Source organism: Galeopterus variegatus, unplaced genomic scaffold (assembly GCF_000696425.1).
Source record: "Galeopterus variegatus unplaced genomic scaffold, G_variegatus-3.0.2 Scaffold10, whole genome shotgun sequence".
NCBI lineage: Eukaryota > Metazoa > Chordata > Mammalia > Dermoptera > Cynocephalidae > Galeopterus > Galeopterus variegatus.
The window spans coordinates 112,042-134,991 of NW_007726121.1; the positions used below are offsets into that span (position 1 = coordinate 112,042).

The window sequence follows — 22,950 nt, forward strand, 5'->3', positions numbered from 1 at the left end:
GGGGCTGGGGCTGGGGGGCTGGCGGGGACGAGCCGGCGGGCTCGGGCGTGCAGAGTGAGTGCAGTCCCTGCCGGCTCGGCTCGGGTGGCCACGCCGGAGTTGTTGTGACTAAGTTTTTTCACTTTCCGACCCGAAGTGGGACTGGGAGCCGCGCCCTGCTCCCCGCGTCCCTCTTGCTTTGGCGCGCCCCGTTTGCTCGCTGGGAACACTTTGGGAAACAGCTGCGGACTCCAGCTTACAGTTGGACCCCGGGAGCTTTAGGAACCCAACGCAACACAAACACACCAAGGTGACGAATTAACTCTGGGGACATTTAGGGACCAGTGTTCCCTGGTAACTTTCTCCTGTCTCTGTGGTTCGTTATGGTTCTTTGTGACAACCCAAGTCGAGAAGAACTGGCAGCGGCCAGGTTTCTTTATCTACATCCAGGTGATGTTCTCCTGCCTCCCCTCAGGTCCCGCCCCCCCCCCATTCTACTGTCTTTTTCCTCCGCCCCTTCTCTTTTCCCCAACCTCTGTCCCCGCCCCATCCCGTTGGTCGGTAAAAGAAGACGCAGAGTGAATCCCAACCCTTATTAGACCAATCTTTGGTAAGACTTATTGAGGTACACCCAAAATATTTTGGTTTACCTCTCTTCCCGCTCTTCTTACTTCCGAAACTGTTCTCGTTGGGCTTTGGTCAGCTGTACTGTGAGAACTTAGATGTGCACAGGTACTTTGTTTTTTTGTTGATGTTATAAAAGCAGGCAGCATTTAAACACACAAAAACGTGTCTTTTGTAATAGAAATTCAGATCCTTTTCTGATAACTTAATCGATTGCATACTACTCGAGTAGAGGCCACCATACACCGTCTAAAAATAGTTGATAAATGCCAAATTGATTCACTGTAGGATATTTTGAGGTAAGACTCGAAATCCTTGACATCTTAAGGGTGCAACTTTGTCTTCAAGTACTTGCTCCATCTTTAAAAACACACTTTGAACTGTTACATCATTACCTTGTTATTTTTTCTTTCGTTAATAAAAATTTCAACTAAACTGGGGTTAAGATTACATGCTTGAAATGTAGTGGAAATAAATTTAGAAGTACCCTAAAGTTGAACCCTTTCTACTTATAGGAAATATCTTATTAGTAAACGAAGCAATTCTGAAATACATTTTAGTATTCAACATCTCTTAAGAAAAGGATAAATGAAGAGAGGTTCATTTCTTCTTGAAATGTGGGAATGCTAACTACTTTTACAAATTTTATAGCAAGACTGTTCAAGGGGAAAGGAATTTTGTTTTATTCATGTATGCAATCTGCTGGTTTATGGTCACAGGCATTTAGCTTATAAAAATAGGTAAATGCTTTGACATAGGATGGGATGGGAGGTGGGAAGCCATTTGCATGCCTACTATTTTATTATTTTTAACTTCAAATGTAGTATGTTTTAAATTGTACTTACTGCATATGGTTTGTTTTTGTTTTTGTTTTTTGTTTGTTTGTTTTTTTGCTTTTTTTTTTTTAATTGTTTGCAGTATGTTTTAGGTATTGTAGAGATTTAACAATGGGTCTCTCTACCTCAGCAATTTGGAAAAATACTCCAGTGGAAATTGTTAATCCCTGTGAAGTAAAACGAAAGGTGAAGGTAATGTGGTGAAGACAGTATTTCTGCTTTCTTTGTCTAAAACAGTTATGATTGGTTAGATTTAACCCTGCCAGGGACTTAATTAAAAATGTTCTAGGTGAAAACTAAATGTTACATTTGAACAGACCCACTTAGTACTTAGAAGAATTTTTTGTTTGTTTGTTTTTAATGATATTGCTTTGATAAGAAGTAAATAATTTTACTTCCCAGAATTTATTTTAATTATATGTTTGTTAATGTTGGATTTAGAAATGCTAACTTTGAGTAAGAGCTTTATAACCATAAATGTGATAGTTTTTAGGACTAATGGTGTTTTTATTTTAGAATATATATTTTTAAATGTTCTGGAATCCCTAAAGAAAATGTAGGTAATGTTAACTTTAATGTCAAAGGAAATAATTTCTGTTAATTTCTGTGTGTGTTGAATCCTGGTAAGATTAAAGATTATAGATATTACCATATATTTTGGAGACTTTTTCAGTATATTTTACTTGTCCTGCTTTCATGGGCAATTGTTAACCTTTGAATTATCATTCAGAAGTGTGTAAATTGGTTGTTTGAGACTCCTAACATGTTTCCCCACAGGAAAAAAAAAATTACTAAGGGTAGTTACATTTTTATACCAATGCACTACAGTAGGGTATAAAGAGCCTAACCACTGTTTGTAAAATTGTCTTATGGTAAAATGTGTCAAGGTTGCACCGAGAGCTAGCTTGGTTCAAGTGAGAAGTGGAGAATGGGACTAAAAAGGGGAAACATGGGCTCTGTTGGCTCCTAAAAAGAGTTTTTGGAAGAGGGAAAATAGGGAAAGCGAGAAGCTCTGGTTGTGAGAGCTCTTGCAGGGACTGTCTCCGTTAGGTTTACTGGGAATAGGAACTTCAAATGGCATTACTTCTCCGGCAACCACAATTTCAGCTCTTGCCTGGATTCTGTTAGGGTCAGAGAAGAGGTATTACTTGAGGTTGGTATTGGTCATTCCTGGGTGAGGGTCATAAAGAACAGTCTGTTTGAGTTACGTGAACTTTTCATGAGTTAGTGCCATGCATGTTACAGTTTGTGCACTTAGTTGTTTGTTTTTTTGTTGAGGGAGTGCTTGCTTCCTTGTGGAGAAGTTGATTATAGAGTTTTCAAATCTCATATCATATATTATTTTTAAACTTTGGTACTTTTACATTACTTCTTTAGCAATACTGCTTTTATTTAAGGAAATTCGTTTTGAGAGTGGTATGGTTCATTGATTAAAAACAGTTTCTAATTAAAGCCACAGGCAAAAAAAATTAACTAGGATGGCAGATATAGCACAGATTGCGAAAAACTGCTAGCTTTAATTAATTTTCATGAGACCCTGTAGTAATAGAGGAAAGAAAAATGAGTTTTGGAGACAGACATATCTGAGTTCCAGTCCCACTTCCACCTCATACTAGCTGTGTGACCTAGTGCACATTAATTAAGCCCTCTGAGCCTCAGTTTCTTCATCTGTAAATGTGAGAAAAACGTTGTCAAGATTTGTTATGTAAAGAAAATGCAGTGCCGGGTTTAATACATTTAGCAAGGTGTTTTGCACATGGTAGATCTCTAGTACACAGTAGTTCTTTTCCCCCACAATCATCATCATGTCCCTTTCTCTGCCCTACTTTGAATTATTGTCACCTGTATTAAAACCTTGAGATTTAGATAGCCACAACCACAGCACCAGCCTTTCCTAATATGAGCAGTTTTCTTAAGACCTCCTTCTTACATCTGATTGTTTCATCTAAGTGTAGTAGAGTTCTCATTCTGCACATTTGTAATCACAGATAGGGTGATTCAGGGATAAAATATGTGGTTATATTTATAAACACTTTGAGGGATAAGAAGAGACAAGTCATTTCATTTATAAGTGGCTAATGAGGTGTTTCATTGACATTTAATTTTGTTAGTTTTTTTTTTTTTTCCTATTTTGAACTATTGTCATGATAGGAATTAGTTCAACTCATCAAGTATTTATTGAGTACAAGGCAGTACAATACATCATGCTATAATGTGAAATGCCTAAAGATATACCATGGAGTGCCATCCTACCTCCATAGGTGTATACTCAAGTGGGCAAGAGAGGCATGTGTGGAAATTGCTATTATAAAATGCACAAGATCATCAACAATGGGGTGGTGGTTTAGGGATGAATCAGGTAAGGCCTTGTGAAGGAGGTGGAATTTGAGCAGGGCATTAGAGAGTGATAGCATTTTTGCAGAGAGAGAGGAAAAGAGCATATTTCAGGTAGATGGGGAGACAGTATAAGCAAAGACATGGAGGTGTTCTGGAAAGAAGGAGGAATCTGATATTGCTAAGATATAAGTCTGTTGTGTGGCAGTGGGGACATAGCGTGAGATGAGGTAGGGAATTATTAAAGATAGACTAGGTTCAGGTCGTATAGGTCTTTTAAAGCTAGTTTGAAGTCTCAATTTTATTTTGTAAATAGGAGCCACTGAAGATTTTTGAGGACATGAGTGACCTTATCAAATTTGTGCTTTGAAAACTGATGGCAGTGTGTAGGGTGGTTTGGAGTGGAGGAGATTCTGAAGGTGGGGAATACCAGCTAGGAGGCTATTGTGTTAATGAAAGTAGTAGTGAGATTTTTGAACTAGAACAGAAGGAGTAGAAAGGAGATGACTGATGGGAGAGCTGACAGAGGTAGAATAGTTAGAATTTGGTAACTGATTAGATGTTGGGGAGTAAGAAGGAAGAATAAACAACTGAGATTAGGAGCTTTGTGGTAGGAATTAATTCAATTTAGCAGGTATTTAATGTGTGCCTGCCAGTTAAAGTTTCTATGCTAGCCACTAGACTAATACAAAGATAAATAGATCTTTGCAGCATAGGGAGTTATGAAGGTAAAATGAACTTCCCACTTTCTAATATTGTCTTGAACTATAGCAGACCACTATAAACATGTCTAGTCATGCTTGGCATGTTTAAAATCTTCACTATCAAAGGTGAATGCACTCAGTGCTAGCTAAAAAGTTTCTTTTGCTTTTTAATGGGCCTTAGGCCTATAATCCTTGTCTTACCTATATTCATATTAATAGTCAGCCGCCCCTGGGTGCAGAGTGCTGTTCTGAAAATAGTGACTGGTGCTCCTTTCTGGAATGTGGAAAAGAGAACAGGGACATCTGTATTTCTTGCATGCTTTCACCACGTTTAATTGGAATAGTGGGAAGAGTCAGGAGAGCCCTGGCCCCTCCCCCCAACAGGTGCCTTTCCAGTCTCTCCAGGTCTATTTTTCTTTATACCAGTCTGGTCTGGAAATATTCAGGTCAGTTCCTTCAGGGCAGGGCCTCTATATTTCCCTACCTTGATTAATTCATCAAGAGCTAATCATTACCTCACTGTTCCATAACAAGGCTTACCAAGGTACAGTTGCTTTCTTGGTTCATATTGTTTCAGTACTACCCCTCTCATAGTGTCGCTCATCTGTAATTTTGAGGCGGAAATGCAAGATTTTTTTCCTTTCCTATAATTTCTCTCTTTGTGGGTACTGTCCTTGTATTTAGCAGCAGCACTTGGAATCTTGAGGTAAGCCTTTTAGTACTGTCATAATTTGCTATATAACGTTTACCCATTTATGTTATTTCTAAGGATTATTTGTTGTTCTCGCTCATAGTTTTTTTTTTGGTGTGAATTTTCTTTTTTTTTTTTTGTTTGTAGGTGGGAACAGAATGGGATGGGAGAGAGATTTAGAGCTCAACTTAATCTGGCTTTTGCAGATATTAGAGATGTTTTGTGAATTGCTCTGGAGGTGTTCCGTGTAACTGATTTTACTGCTAGATTTTAACCTGTATCTGTACATTTGAAGTAGGTCCTGCTGTGCGTGTGTGTGTGTGTGTATTTTATGCTTTGCTTTATTTCACAAAGTAGTTTAGATGTTTTATGGGAAATACAATCCAATAACAAACTATTTTGATATTCAAGATGAGGGAAAACATAAAGTAGGACATGTATGGAAGAGGTGGAGGATGGAGGTGGAAGTTGAAATACAACACAGGTAAGCAGGCTTTAAGGGTCTGTTACACATTTAAGATATAGCCAAATTGTAAATTTGGCCTTGAGTTTCGTTGGCCTGTTTGTTATCAACTCTGGCTGTATATTAGATTTACCCGGGATTTACCTGGATAAAAAAAATTATCCATGCCAGTGCCCCAGTCATAGAGATTCACATTTAACTGATCTGGTGGGGGCTTGGGCATCATTCCCCAAATGATAATGATGTACAGTCGGGGTGAAGAACCACAGCTCTAGGCCATTGTACAAAGAAAAATAGTCATATAGTTTCCATTATCCACAAGAAAAAGGCATATCAGTTCCTAAGCTAGCAATTAGCTGTGAAGTAAATTTTCTGTGAATTGTAATGTTTCTCTGTGTGTTTTATTCTGTTGTTGTTTTAAGGTATGACTGAGCCAAAGGGGGTATTTGAACTGTCTTGAATGCTCTTATTGTTTAGTTTTGAGGAATTTAATTTTCCATAAGAGGAAAAACAAAATTTTAGAGTCCTAGCTGATTTTGATACAGTTCAGCTATATAATTAGGAGGTTAAATAACCTGTGCACCTTATGACTAGCAAAGTAGGGGGATAGTGATTCTGTTTTGAATAACAAATATCCCATTACATCCCTAAGAAAAATTTCAAAGGCCACAGATAATTATCACTACTACAAGACCCCTCTGCATCTGCTATAAAGTGGTTGGGGACAAACTTTAAGGAGAAATATAGCAATTTTAATACCCAATATAATGTTTTTACCTGAAAAAACATTGGAATTCATTCCATCTTTAATGTACCTAAACTTAAGAGAGAAAGAGATCTAGCATTTATTGAGCATGTACTTATGTAACAGACACTACTAGGTGCTTCACACAGATTATATTATTCACTCTTTAAAAACAGCTTGGTAAGACAGGTGTGTCTTTCTAAAAGATGAGAAAGAGACATGCAAATCAATGGGAGGTGCATCTGGAATTTGAACCTGGATTATTTTAAATTCCTTTGTACATTGCTGTCTCTATTATAAGGACAATATTGAAGATAAGGAGAGGATATAGACAAGTTGTTGGCAACCATATTAGATCAGCAATCAGATCTGCTGATTTGGTAGCTATGCATGTCTACTCAACTTAAATAAAGGTCAACAAAATCCCAGCAATCCTTTTTTTTGGTAAGCATAGATAAGCTTATTCTAAAATGTATATGTAAAAGTACAGGACCTCTAAGCTCTAAAAAAATTTTTGAAAAAGAAGAATAAAATGCAAGGAATCACTCTACTGGATGTTACAGTTACTGTGTAACTGCATCAATTGAGACTGTGGTATTGGTGGAAGGGTAGACAGATAGATCAATGGAAAAGAATAGAGAGAACCCAGAAATAGACCCACACAAATATGCTCAACTGATTTTTGAGAAAAATGAAAAAATAATAAAGGTCAAGATCAGTTTTTAAATCTGAGGATTTTTAGGGGGAAATTTACTACCTCTCTCAAAAAAACACAACTTAAAATTTATTTGTACTTTCATACTGAGGATTCTGGGGAAATTATTACATAAAATATTTTTGCTGCTCTCAATTACACAGTTGAAATTAGTTGTTATGATGTAAGTAAGTGAAAATGGAACATGAATGTTTCTAAAAAAACAAGCTTGGTGAGAGGTGAGATTTATTGGGTTTGTTGAACTACTCACAGGATCAGAACAGACAAAACTTCAGAACACAGAGGAGAAAACTTCATATGAAGGGAAATGTGGAGAAAACTTCATATGAAGGGAAATGTGGACTGAAGATCAGGTTTCAAATGACTTATTTTTTTAAATGCACCATCATGGGAGAAATTTGAGGTATATGATTAAGAAATTGTACTAATTGAGAATATCTAAAATTCAAGAACTAAGGAAAATGGATAAGCTATTAGGTCTGATTTGATAAAAATCCTTTGCATTCATGATTGTTCACCTGGGGCAGCTGCAACGATAAATGAATGCTGTCAGAAACAATTTCAGTTCAAACTTATGTGGACATATTCCCATACTGATTATATAGATATATATTACACTGATTTTATACTGTATTTTACAAATGGAAAAGTGCAGCTGTGGACCTCTGGCACAATCATCAAACATTTGTTTGTGTTTATCATATGTAGGACAACTGTGTAAGAATAAATGAATAATTATAGAACCTCTTAAAGGAGGTATATATGGGTTTTCAAAAAAGACAGGATGATCTAGCAACTTCAGATCTACAAACAATATTAATTTGATTTTATTTTGTTCTCATCCATGATGTAGCGGGTATCAGTTTTCTTTTTTATTACTGTACAATATTCTATTGTGGGGATATACCATAGTTGGTTTATCCATTAATCAGTTGAAGGACATTTGGGTTGTTACCAGTTTTTGGCTATTATGAATAAAGTTGTTATATACATTTGTGTATAGATTTTAGTTTGAACATAGCTTTTCCTTTATGTTGGGTAAGTACTTCTGAGTGGGGTTGCTGTATGAGAGTTCCAGTTTCTCTGAATCCTTGTCAGCACTTGGTATTGTCATATTTAATTATTTTTTAAAAAAATTAGCTGTTCTAATAGGAGTGTACTGGTGTCTAATTGTGATTTTAACTTGGATTTCCCTAATGACAAATGTTGCTGAGCATTGTTTCATATACTTATTTGCCATCCATTTATTTTCTCTGGTGTGTTGTCTTTTCAAATTTCTTGCTATTTTTTAAATTGGGTTGTTTGTTTTCTTAACGTTAAGTTTTGAGTGTTCTTATACATATTGTGGGTACAAATACTTTATCAGGTATTGATTTACAAATATATTCTCCCATTCTCTTTTAGTTGCAGTGAAGTCCAGTTTATCAATTTTTTTTCTTTTATGAATCGTGCTTTTGGTGTTGTATCTAAGAAATCTTTGCCTAATACAAGGTTTCAAAAATTTTCTGCTGTTGTCCTCTGGAAGATTTTAGTTGCATGCCTTAATTTAGGCTTTTGATCCATTTCTAGTTAATTTTTGTATGTGGTAGGTGGTATGGGTTGATCCACTTTTTCACATATGGATGCCCAGTCATTCTGACACCATTTGTTGAAGAGACTGACTGTTCTCCATTGAATTGCCTTTTCACTGCATGAAAAATCATTTAGGCATATATGTGTGGTTTTACCAATAATTTTAATGACTTCGACTTACAGAGCTTCAGAATTTCACTTACTAAGCATAGGCATATAGTGTTAAAAATATTGCAGTTCTTTCTGTACAGGGTTTGATTAAATATTCTTGTTTAGAAGACAAAATAATTTTTATGTGGTATGTTTTCTTTGAAGTCATTAATTTTCAACATTAAGATAAGTGACTGTTCTTAGTCCCTTTTAAAGATGAAGAAACCAAATGAGGCCATAATCTCTCATGTGAACTTTCTCACTCTGCAATGATATTTCTCTGCTTATCCCCTCCCCATATCTATATATTATTCCTAACAATTCGTTTTTTTTATTTTTTTCTTTTTGTCTTTTTTCGTGACCGGCAATGGATCGCAACCCTCAGTGTCGCGCCCATACCGGACCGGGACCGGCAATGGGATCGCAACCCTCGGTGTCGCACCTGCACCTCGTTCAGCCAGTGAGTGGCCGGTCTGTACGTGGGATCCGAACCCTTGGCGGGAGCGCCACCGTGCTCCCAAGCGGCGCACTGTAGCAGTGCGCCACCGGGCCGGCCCCAATTTGTTTTTTTTATGCAGCAGTTGGTAGCCTGTTAGTGACTTAGTAGTAGACATGAAAGCTACAAAACCGAATAAGCTTCAACTCATATTCTAGAAATTATTTATTTGCCAAGAAAATGGGAGCCTGGAATGTTGGAGTTTTGTTAATCACCATTAATACAGACTTGTTTTTTCTCTTTTTGAAATATTTTATTTTTAAAAATTGGTATATTCCTTTTGCTCTTAAGAGGAGAATAATATTAGTTCTGTGAAAAACATTAAACTACCTTTTTAAAGCCTGGTTAATGATATTAGGTGCCTCTTGACTTCTTATGTGTAAGAGGAAATATGAGAATAATGTAAGAATGTAAGTTAGGTCATATTGAGAATATTGTGCTAATTAAGTTGATTGTTATTCTTAAAGTTAAGGAAAAATAAACAGTCGATTAGCCATCATAGATTTTTAGAAACTCACAGTGGCATAGAGGATAAGAGCAGGGACTCAGGAGGTAGAATGACTGAGTTCCTGTGACCTTGGGCAAGTTACTTAACTTTTTCTCACCTAACTTATTTATTTATTTATTTTTAAATTTTACTTTATCAATATAGAATGCAGTTGATTTTTGTGTCCCTTTACCAATTCCTCCTTTCCCCCTCCATCACCCCCTCTCCTCCATCAACATCATATCTGTTTACTTGTCTTAACAAGTTCAAGGAATTGTGATTGCTGTGTCTTCTTCTCCCCCCACCATTTATTTGTTTGTATATTTATGTATTTATTTTTAGCTCCCACAAATAAGTGAGAACAAGTGGTATTTCTCTTTCTGTTTCTGGCTTATTTTACTTAATATAATTTTCTCTAAGTCCATCCATGTTACTATGAATGGTGGTATTTCAGTTTTTTTTGTTAATAGAGTAGTATTCCATTGTGTAGATATACCACATTTTCCTTATCCACTCATCTGATTATGGACATTTGGGCTGGTTCTGTTGCTTTGCCTCACATAGATTTATCACCTCTCTTCCCCTGGGTGACTGAGATGCAAAGGATTACTCAAAGCCCATTTCTTCTGAGCAGTGAGAGACCCCAAAAGGGTTAATCTTCCAGAACCCTCAAGAGAGAGGCATTCCTTCCTTGGGAAATTAACCATGAACTGGGGTTCTCTCCCTGCATTTATTCTCCAGACCAGGAAGTTACAGAAAAATAACATAGGTGGAGTTATGGCTAAGAATAGTTTAATAATATAGGCTGGTAACATCAGTGAAAGAAGCAAAGTGACATTCCATAATGCAGTTTGCAAAAGGTTGAGTTGATCCACCAACAAAAGCTTGATCTTAGCAAACACTGTTTTTCCCTACAGCAATTTCCCAAGTATTTTACATATCAATCAAGTAACTTGTCTGTCCTTAGCCAGCAACTTTGCTGTGTTACAAAGACTTTAGCCTGAGGAAAGTTTCCTGTCTTTTGCAAGGTTAACATTTCTATGTGTAATTCCAAAAGGTTAGGCTAAACCTGAGACTACAGGGCTTTGGAATATAGGCCCTGTGAAATACATTTGCTTTATAAATGTTAGTATATTCCACATGGTCCCAATTCTTGGCTATTGTAAGTAGTGCTGCAATAAACATGGAAGTACAGGTATCCCTACAACATGATGATTTCTATTTCTCTGGGTATACACCTAGCAGAGGAATACCTGTTTCATATGTGGTTGATCTATCTGTAATTGTTTGAGGAACCTCCATACCATGTTCCATAAAGGCTGCACCATTTTGCAAGTCCCACCAACAGGGACGGAGGGTTCCTTTTTCTCTGCAACCTCTCTAGCATGTATCGTTCTCAGTCTTTTGGATATTAGTCATCCTAACTGGAATAAGATGGTATCTCAAAGTGGTTTTGATTTGCATTTCCTGAATTCTGAGTGATATTGAGCATTTTTCATGTGTCTGTTGGCCATTCGTATATCTTCCTTTGACAAATGCCTATTCAGCTCTTTTGCTGATTTTTTAATTGGGTTACTTGTTTTTTTACTGTAAAGTTGTTTGAGTTCCTTTTATATTCTGGATATTAATCCTTTGTCAGATGTATATTTTGCAAATATTTTCTTCCACTCTGTTGGTTGTCTTTTTGCCCCGTTAATTATTTCTTTTGCTGTACAGAAGCTTTTTAGTTTGATATAATACCATTTGTTTATTTTTCCTTTGGTTGCCTGTGCTTTTGAGGTCGTATTCAAGAAGTCTGTACCCAGTTCTCCTTCCTGGAGTGTTTCCCCTATGTTTTCTTTAAGGAGTTTTATTGTTTCAAGATGTATATTTAATTCTTGAATCCATTTTGAGTTGATTTTGGTATATGGTGAGAGGTACGGGTCTAATTTCATTCTCCTACATATGAATATCCAGTTTTCCCAGCACGATTTGTTGAAGGGGCAGTCTCTTTCCCAGTGCATAGGTTTGATGCCTTTGTCTAAGATCAGATGGCTGTAGATGTATGGGTTGATTTTTGGATTCTGTGCTCTGTTCCATGGTCTGTGTGTCTGTTTTTATGCCAGTAACATGCTGTTTTGGTTACTATAGCTTTGCAGTATAGTTTGGAGTCAGGTAGTGTTATGCCTCCAGCTTTATTTTTTTTGCTCAGGATTGTTTTGGCTATTCGTGGTCTTTTGTTCTTCCATATGAATGTTATGATTATTTTTTCGATTTCTGAGTAAAATGTCATTGGAATTTTGATGGGCATTGCATTGAATCTGTAGATCACTTTGGGTAGTATGGACATTTTCACAATGTTAATTCTTCCAATCCAAGACCATGGGGTATCTTTCCATCTTCTTGTGTCCTCTTTAATTTTTCTCAACAGTGGTTTGTAGTTCTTGTCATAGAGATTTTGCACTTCCTTGGTTAAATTTATTCCTAGGTATTTAATTTTTTGGTGACTATTGTAAATGGGCTAGCTTTCTTGATTTTTTTTTCTGCTAGTTCATTGTTGGAGTATAGAAATGCTACTGATTTTTGCATGTTGATTTTATATCCTGCATCTTTGCTGAAATCATTTATCAACTCTAAGAGTCTTTTGTAGAGTTTTTAGGCTGTTCTGTATATAGGATCTTATCATCTGCAAACAGGGACAGTTTGACTTCATCTTTTCCTATCTGGATTCCCTTCATTTCCTTCTATTCCCTGATTGCCCGGGCTAGTACTTCCAACACTATGTTGAATAGGAGTGGCGAGAGTGGGCATCCTTGTCTTGTTCCTTTTCTTAAGGGAAAAGCTTTCAACTTTTCCCCATTCAGGATAATATTGGCAGTGGGTTTGTCATATATGGCTTTAATTGTGTTGAGATGACTTTCCATCTATACCCAATTTATAGAGAGTCTTTATCATGAATGAAAAAATAGAATTTTGTCAAATGCTTTTTCAGAGTCCATAGAGATGATCATATGGTTTTTGTCCTTGATTTTATTGATTTGCCTATGTTGAATCAGCCTTGCATCCCTGGGATGAATCCCATTTGATCATGCTGTGTATTTTTATGTGTGTTTTGCTATATTCTATTAGGTAGTATTTTATTGAGGATTTTTGCATCAATATTCATCAAGGATATTGGCCTGTAGTTTTCCTTTTTTGGTGTATCTTTGTCTTGTTTTGGCATCAGGGTGATGTTTGCCTCATAGAATGAGTTTGGGAGAATGGCCTCTGTTTCAATTTTTTGGAATAGTTTGTAGAGAATTGGTATTAATTCATTCTTCTATGGAGGTTTGGTAGAATTCTGCAGTGAAGCCATCCAGTACTGGGCTTTTCTTTGTTGGGAGTCTGCTGATAACAGCTTCAATCTCTTTTATTTTTATTATTGTGTTCATGTTTTCTATGTCTTCTTGGCTCAGTCTTGTGTGTGTCCAGCAATTTATTGGATTTTCAAATTTGTAGGCATATTGTTGTGTATAGTAGTCTCTAATGATTCCTTGTATTTCTGAGGTACTGTTTGTAATATCACATTTTTCATTTCTAGTTTTTTTAATTTGTGTCTTCTCTCTTCTCTTCCTAGTTGGCATTGCTAATAGTTTGTCAATTTTATTTGTCTTTTCAAAAAATCATGTTTTCTTTCATTGATCTTTTGTATCTCTTGGTTTTCTATTTCATTTAGTTCTGCTCTGATCTTAATTATTTCTTGCCATCTTCCATCTTTGGGTTTGGATTGCTTTTCTTTTTCTAGTTCTATAAGGTTAAGTGTTTGGTTGTTTACTTGCCGTACTTCCATTTTTCTGAAGTAAGCATTTAATGTGATAAATTTCCCCCTTAGTACTGCTTTCGCCATATTTCACACGTTTTGGTATGATGTGTCATTATTTTCATTAGATTCAATAAATTTTTTGATTTCCTGTTTAATTTCTTCTTGGTCCCATGTCATTAATAGAATGTTGTTTAATTTCCATGTGTTTGTATAGTTTCCAGAGTTTCGTTTGTTATTGATTTCTAATTTTAATCCATGTGGTCTGAAAAAATGTATGGAATAATTCCAGATGTATTGAATTTGTGGAGACTTGCTTTGTGACCTAACATGCGGTCTGTCCTGGAGGATGTTGCATGTGCTGATGAGAAGAATGAATATTCTGAGGTTTCTGGATGAAATGTTCTGTAAATATCTGCCAAGTCCAATTGGTGTAAAGTGTTGTTCAGATTTTGTATTTCTCTGTTGGTTTTTTGCCTAGATGACCTGTCCAGTGTTGAGAGTGGGGTGTTCAGGTCCTTTGATATTATGGTATTAGTTTCTATCTCTTTCTTTAGGTCTAATAGTGTTTGCTTTATAAATCTGGCTGCTCTACTGTTGGGTGCATAAATATTTATGATTGTTATTTCTTCTTTTTGGATAGATCCTTTTATCATTACATAGTGGCCTTCTTTATCTCTTTTTATGATTTTTGGTTTAAAGTCTATCTTATCTGATGTAAGAATAGCTACTCCAGCTCATTTTTTGTTTCTGTTTGCATGGTATAACTTTCTCCATCCTTTTACTCTTATTCTATGTGTGTCTTTACATGTGAGGTGAGTCTCTTGAAGACAGCACACTGTTGAGTCCATCTTTTTTTTTGAGTGTGTGACCAGGAGGGGATTGTAACCCTTGGCTTGGTGTCGCCTGCACTGCGCTCAGCCGGTGAGCACACTGGCCATCCCTATATAGGATCCGAAACCGCGGCCTCAGCACTCCCAGCACGCTGCACTCCCAGCACGCTGTACTCCCAGTGCCGCACTCTCCCGAGTGAGCCATGGGGTCAGCCCTTGAGTCCCTCTTTTTAATCCAGTCAGTCAGACTGTATCTTTTTAGTGGGGAATTTAATTCTTTTACATTAAGATTTATTATTGGAAGGTGTTGATTAACTCCTCACATTTTATTGATATTTGTTCAGATGCTTTAAATATCTTTTGCTCCATTATTTCTGATTTACTGTTTGTCTTCTGTGTTTGTTGGTTTCTTGGGAAGGTAGATATACTTTTTTTCTCTTTATTGTTAGCATTTTTATTTTACTGGTGGGATTTTCTCTTTCTTGAGTATTCATGGTGGTGATGGTTGTTTTTCAGGTACCAGTAGCAGTACTCCTTTGAGAATTTCTTGAAAGGCTGGTCATGTGACAGAGAACTCCTGCAGTTTTTGTTTATCCAAGAAATATACTGTGTGTCATTCATTTGAGAAGGATAACCTTGCTGGGTAAATTACTCTTGGCTGGCGATTTTTGTGTTTTAGTATTTTGAAAATATCATCCCATTCTCTTCTGGCTTTTAGGGTTTCCTATGAAAACTCTGATGTTAGTCTGATAGGGGCTCCCTTCTAAGTGACTTAATGCTTCTCTCTTGCAGCTTCTAAGATTCTTTGTCTTTGAGTTTGCAAGTTTAACTATAACATGTCTTGGAGAGGACCTCTTTAGGTTGAATATGTTTGGGGATCTTTGAGCTTCCTGAATCTGGAAATCTGTGTCTTTCCATATACCTCGCAAGTTTTCTGCTATTATTTCATTGAATATGTTTTCAATGCCATTTCCTTCCCTGCCCCCCCCCCCTTTCTGGAATACCCATGATTTCGATATTTTAGTTATCTCTCTTAGATTTTCTTCAATTTTTAAAATTATTTTTTCTTTCTTTCTTTTTTTTGGTCTGCCTGTGTTATTTTGAACAGGCCGTCTTTGAGGTCAGAAAATCTCTCTGCTGCTTGTTCTAGCCTACTGGTTAAACTCTCTGTTGTGTTTTTTATTTCATTGAATGAATCCTTCAGCTCCACAAGTTGTGTTCCATTCTTTTTCAGGGCATTGATTTCTATGGACATTTTTTTTCCAGGTGCTGTGTACTTTTTGTCATTTCATTGTGTTGTCTAGTGAGTCTTCTTGTATGTCATTTAATTTCCTTAGATTTGTTGCTTGAAATTCCTTGTAAGTTATTTCAAGGACTTCCTGATCTATAGGATATAGAACTTGAGAGTTATTGTATTCCTTTGGTCATCTCCTACTTTATTGATTTTTCATATTTCTAGTATCTCTCCATTGGTGTTTAGTCATTGTGGCAGAGAGTTTCACGGTCCACTCGTTCCACCCTGGTGTCTGGCCTGGATCCCGTAGGGGCTGCTGATTTGGCACTGCTGCCTTGGTACATGGGGGTTGGCAGGTCAGTCTCTTGGGGGCAGACACTCACCTGAGCTGGGTCCCAGAGCATGGCAGCTGCCCTGGCAGTTTGGCGCTGCTGCCTCCCTCGGGCTTCCACACCTTATTTAGTTGCTCTATCCATAGAATAGGACCAACAGTAGAATACAGTGCATGTAAAACACTTAGAAGAGTGCCTTTTCCATTGTAAGCACTCTAAATGTTAGGTATTATTACTTTTAAATGTGTCACAGCTGCAGTTCAAGTTATTGAAGGTTAACATGTTTACAAATTTTTTTACAAATCAATTATTGCATGATGATTTTAAGTATCTTATATAATTATGCAGTGATTAGTATTTCTTCTTCTCTGAAGTCATTTTATTCACAAATATACCTTTCTCTTTTTTGGCCATTTGATTCTCATGTGGCTTGAATTTTGAAACGTTTTATTATTCCTTGATTATCTATTAGTTATAGTAAGGCTGTTTTTTCTTTTTTTCCTTATTCATTCCTCCTGAGGATTGTGCTACTTTCACTAAGCTTCTATTATCTGTGTTTACTGAGCTTCTGTTTTCTATAGTCTATTCATTTCTGATTTCCTTTAGTCAGTCTTTTGACAGCAAACATTTATTAATAGAAAATAAAAAACACATATCAGTTAGAATTTGACCTCAAACTAATAGTTGTGTAGTAGCTGTGTACTTTGGAACTTTTCCTGCATAGAAACCCTTTTGATTTTTAATTTTTTTCCTTTGTTCTTCATTATTCCTGAAATGACAAAAGAATAGAATAATATGGTGTAGGGTTTTTAGGAACCTGTGACTTGCTAGGACAACCAAGTTGCTTTATCTTGTCACTAGCATGCTGTGTATTCTTAGGTAAGTGTTAATTAGTTCTTCTGTTTTTTCTTATATAAAATGGAAATTATTGTGTTTATGATTATTTTGAGAAGTAAATTAAACAATTATACTTTGTATATAATGTTTGACAGGAATAGTAAAGTTCTTGTTGTTTTCAACAAATAACTCTAAAGATTGAGCTGTTCTAGACAAAGTACTTCTTTTACCCTGATAAATAACTCATGAACAATTTAAACTTATTTCACACCTCCAAGGTAGTATTTTAATGAAATTATGTGGGCCTCCTATCTCTAAGAGGTTACTACAATGAGAAGAATTACTGCTGAAGAATGCTATATATGTATACAGATTGTATGTGTGTGTGTATATATATATGTATATATATATATATATATATATATATATATGTATGTATGTATGCATTCATACCACGCATACTACATATATCCTTCAGAAGTAAACTTTCCAAATGCATATGTTGTAGCCAATATGAGACTGGTCAGATTTCCAGTGCCTTGACATTGGGAACACTTTGTAGCTATTCAAAAGCATTAAAGTCTGATGCTCTGATTTTATCTAAGCAGAGTAAACAGATTTCTGCCTATTCAGCTACCAGTGAAGCTGCTTTTCTGTTATTGAAACAAAGTTTTTAAAACTCACATATTCCACAAATATCTTCTAAAGTGTATATGATACTGATATGCTCAGCTCAACTCAGTAGTAACCTAGTTGTAGTAGAGGTTGAGTGTCCCTAATCCAAAAATCCGAAATCCAAAATGCTCCAAAATCTGAAACTTTTTGAGTGCTATGGACATGATGCTTACAGGAAATGTTCATTGAAGCATTTCAGATTTTGAATTTTTGGATTAGTGATGCTAAGCTGGTGCGTATAGTTTATAATGGAAATAACTACAAGTCTTTTGTAAAAGCATGATGATACTTGGATTGGGTTTAATTGGTTCTAAATATTATTTTGCATGCATTCATTTACCAAATGATTATCAAATGTCTACCATGTGTAAGGTGCTGTATTAGTTACTAGATAGGATTCATTTGGTTATTGCTCCAGGTTTCTGCCTTCATAACTGAAAACCAATTAACTGTGTATTTACCCATTTTTCTATAATTACAAGGAAGTGTGTGAACAGAAGGACAATATATTTTGTCATAAATACCAACAAATTTAGGCTTATAGAAAGCTTTTTTTCTAAAAAAATTTTTTTTCTGTGCTGTTAATGTTTTAATTCTATACTCCTGTGGCATTACTCACAGATTCACTGATAGATCTTTCCCACACTTTTGATCTTTTAAAAATATTAATAGCTGATTTCCTCCTATTCAAATAAGCTGTCAAGAAAGTGGAGCCTCAGTATGTTTGGCAATTCAATTTGTGCCTTATTCTTGCCTTACATAGCTCTCTTTACTCCTGGCATTAGATTAATGCAGTTAGTGAGGATTATTATGTTTGGGCATATGTCCCCCATGCTTTTATTAGTGTTCTTCTATAATCATTTTTGCCACATGGGAAAGGAAACTTATATTTACTAAGAATTACGTTTGAATTCATGTATCTTAGTACTTTGGACTTGCTACATTGATGATGTAATGGTAAGGTTTCTAGTGGTTGGTTTTCTAGGTTAGCAAGTCACCCTTCAAGTTGCTAGTGATAATTCTTAATTCAGTGATATTTGATTTTGTATATTCCATCTCTAACTTGCTGAGATGTATGCCAAAATTATGGCAGAAAACATAAATGGCTATTTTAGCCATAGCTGTAGAATTTTGAAATTATGCTTATTCTCTTTATTATCCTAATGAAGTTGTTTAGAACCTGGATAGTGAGATGAACAGTAGCTTATGTGGCCCATTTTAACAGATACATGCAAGCAATCCCTGGGAAACATGAGTTTGGTTAGACAACATAGGGCTGACTTCAGTCCTTTTATTTAAGTTATTAGGCTTTATGTTGCAGAGAGATTATTGGGGACCAATGGCATGGACATTTTTTCTGGAAATAACAGCATCACTGAAATAGAGAGTGATGTTTGAATTAGGATAGTGTTTTGGAAACTTATCTGAATTGAATAAATTTTGTAAATTGAGAGTCATTATCTCTTTTTAATTTGAGAGAAGCATAAGTATCATTACTTCAGTTTTTACATTCTTAGGTTCAATGTTCTTTGAAAGCCATGTGCTTGACTTCCTTTGTATTAAATCCCTGTAACACTTAGTATGGAACAAATGAAAAAAAAAAAAAAAGGCATTTGGCTGAGTTATGCCAGTTCCAAAAGTGAACTAAATATTCTTATCCATTTAGTCTCTTATTAGGATTAACAGCTTCTGTAATCTAATGTACTCTTCTTTCTGCTTCAGGGAGGTGTATTCACAATTTTCTGTTAGTAAAGGTCTGGTTATCTTAACATTCAAAATGCACTGAAAACCAAGAATCCATTTTGCTGTTTTTTAAAAAAAACATTACAAGGGTACAGGGACATGAATAAAAGTAAGTTGAAAATACAGGTTGAGTTTTATGAAATTATGAATGTATTCTGGGTAAAGCAATATTCTGTGTGTACTGTGACAATTATAATCACATAGAGTAGATAATTTTAGTTTGTTCTTTCATTGCTAGGCCAAGTTGGTACTCTTTCTGTGCATTTTTTTTGTTTATGCTTATAATTTCTTAAAAAATTATATAGTTTAGACCAGGGAATGGTAAACTTTTTCTATAAAAGGCCAGATGATAAATATTTTAGGGTTTGTGAGCCACATACAGCCTGTGTTGCATATTCTTCTTCTTCTTTCTTTTTTTTAACAAGCTTTTAAAAAAGTTAAAAAAAAAAAAAAGTTCTTAGCTTGTGGGCCATACAAAAATGGGCCAAATTTGATCCATGGTCTGTAGTTTAGACAAATGACTTTAGAATGTGGCTTGCAAAGTTAGGTTTGTATTAATCCTGCTGACAAAGTTTAGTGTTATGAATCTAACTCTTAAAAAAGTGTATAAATCTTCGAAATAATTTCCATGCAAGATGTGAAATACAAAGAATTCATAAGATACTTAAAAAAAAAAAAAACACTTATGATGACCCAACGTTTGTATTTTCAAAATGATTTTGAAAGAGCTGAATTCCTGTTGGCTGTTAGAATTTAAAATTAAGAGGCAAAAATGATAAGCAAAGTGACTTACTGGAAATACTTTATGAAATTACCTTTCAAAATTGCTTTTTAATATCTCAAGTAAGAAAATTAATAAAATCTAAGGAAAAATATGGCTGTTGCCAATTACTGAAGTTATTTTACAAATTTAATTCATTCAGATTCCAAATTTAGTTATTCCATCCCACAATTTCTTTTAAGGATCTATTAATGTTCCAGATAATATGCTAGGATAACAAAGAGTTATAAGATGGGATCTCTTTCCTTAGGGAGTTTACAGTCTGATGAAGAGATGGAACAGATAATTAACAAGTGAGACTTAGTTTACTGATAGATGTCTGTGTAGGGAAAGGGGGAAGGGTAAAAAGGAAGGTGTGACTTTGAGTCTTGATAAAGTTGACATTCAAAAACACAGATTAACTCAGAATGGTAAATACTCCAAAGATCATTCATATTCACCTATGGAATCTGTTTTTATGCCTTGATTTGAACATGGATGTGTTTTATAAGCTAATTCAGTTTACAGCAGAGCCTCATAATTGCTTTTTGACTAAAGGAATAGCTTGGAGGCTATATACTGTTGCCCCATCCTGAGATTCTCTTTAGAAGACAACTCTTTCAGATTGATTTAAAACAGAATTGCCCTTTCTTAAATCTTTCCTTAAGCCGTGACAGTGGTTAGGTGGGTATGTTTCAAAGGACTTCCTTATTGAGGTACAAACTACAGGAATATTTTATAATTAGAAAGCCAGAAAGCATCAAAACAAATCATTTTAAATGAATTACTCGTATTGTAGGTGCTATCAGATTTCCCATAAGCAGTTTGTTGACTATAGAATTCCGTCTAAGAGGTTAAAATGCTAAACATTTACTGGGGAAATGGCCATGACTATTAATAAACCTTTGAAATTATTTTGCAGTTTGTGAAAGTCAGGGTACAATTTAAACCTTCCCGTGGAATGCACAACAAAAAACCAAAAACAAACCAAACAAGCTTTACTTTTGGAAATGCCCCGGAAAAGACTGTTAGAGAAATTGATAAAGGGTGTTACAGTAAAAATAGACAAAGATGCTTTTCATTTCTCTCCAATTTGTGATTCTTAAAATGAGGAATATATATATATATATATATATATATATATATATATATATATGCATGAGTGCGTATGAACCTTTATAGGTTGGTGTGAAAAGATTCTTTTCAAGTTGACCAAACATGATTCTATCACTGTTTTAAAAATAATCTTCCTACAATAGTATGACATATCAAAACTAAAACTATTAAGTCAATAGTGTATGATATTGATGTAGCAGTAAGTTTTGATTCACATATGCATTATTTTGAATACAGTTAGCATTATTCACCAAATAATGATATACCTTTTTTCATATGCTATTTTTGGCAGAAAAACATTCACACATCAAGCATTTATTGAGCATATGTTAGACACTGTGCCAGGCTACTTTAGGAACATTATATTAATCCTTACAACAACCCTAGGTTGCTTATTTTACAGATGAAGACATTGAGACTAAGAAAGTTTAGTGATTGATTTTTCAGAAACCAAGATTAAAGGGCAAATATATAACTGCTCAGTCTTAAGTTAATTAAAACCAGTTAATTAGCCCTATTGGCTAAATGTTTTCTTTAACAAAAATTTGTTTCTACTTGACTATTTTTTTTTGTTACTAGTATATAATTTAGTTTCATGTCTACAAAATGAGAACAAAGACATGAGTTTAATAAGTAAAGATATATATTTGAAGTATTAAACGGTAAAATTCGTCTCTGGAAAGTCTGTTTTAGGGAAGAATTTTAAATCACAATTTGCCCAGTAATACTGATTGTATTATATATTGCTGCATAGCAAATCACCATAAATTTAGCAGTTTAAACCAAGACACATTTTTTTTTTTTTTTTATCTCACGGTTTCTGTGGGTCAGGAGTCTGGGCATGGCTCAACTAGGTCCTCTGCTTAGGGTTCCACAAAGCTGTAATCAAGGATGGCTCAACTAGATCCTTTGTTTAGAATCTCACAAAGCTGTAATCAAGGTTTCTGCTGTCCTGCATTCTTATGTGGAGGCTTGACTGGGGAAGAATCTACTTCTAAACTCCCTCAGATTCTTGGCAGAATTCCTTTCCTTGTGATTGTAGGGCTGAGGGCCCTGGCTTCTTGCTGGGTGTTGATTGGAGGCTGCTCTCAGCTCTTAGAGGTTGCCTGTGACTCCTAGAATATGGCCACAGTCCCTTGTTATGTGGGCTTCCTTAGCATGAGGAAGGAGAGTCAGCCAGCAAGGAGAGTCTCTAGAGTCTTACATGACATAGCGTAATCCTGTAACTGAAATCCTATCACCTTTGCCATATTCTGTTGGTTGTAATCCAGCCATAGGTTTTGTTCACACTCATGGGGATGGGGATTGTATAAGGGCATGAATACCAAGAGGTGAACACCAAGAGGTGGGAGTCCATCTTAGAGTCTTTCTGCCACATTTATGAACTAGGAGATTTCTTTTTCTATTTTATTTTGTCACAGGCTTAATTCAATATACAGACATTGACCTTGTTCTAGATGGATGTGGACCCACTTCTAAGTTGAGATCTAATTTACTCTAGTTATTTAAATAAAATGAAAAAATTAAGTTGAAGAAATCTTTACAAAAGCTGTCAGTGGCTAAAATGTAAAAGTGAAACTTATTTGAGAGAGAGTTTTTTTCATTTTTTTAGAATGTCAACTTAAACATATTTTTAACATTAGGTACTATATAAATACAGTGATTTTGTTTACTAGGTGGATTTGGGGGATCCTAGAGACTACTTGAAAGTTTAAATACTATCAAATTTGTTGTGAAACCTGGTTTCCTATGTATGTTTTGTTAATCATTAAATGACCCATATTTCTTCTCACTTTCTACCTAGTTCTTCCTTATTTGTATATCTCCCTACTTTCTTCTTCAGCAT

At 35.4% G+C, this 22,950-nt stretch overlaps 1 protein-coding gene across 1 annotated transcript in view; it reads left to right on the plus strand.

The window, feature by feature from the left end:
- Positions 1 to 1,550: 1,550 nt before the first annotated feature.
- The window catches only part of RPS6KA6 (ribosomal protein S6 kinase, 90kDa, polypeptide 6), a 154,761-nt gene continuing 133,361 nt past the window's right edge, over positions 1,551 to 22,950 (plus strand). The window contains exon 1 of the mRNA XM_008585631.1: positions 1,551 to 1,631. Coding sequence (XP_008583853.1) covers positions 1,551 to 1,631 — 81 coding nt within the window. The remainder of the gene's footprint in view (positions 1,632 to 22,950) is intronic.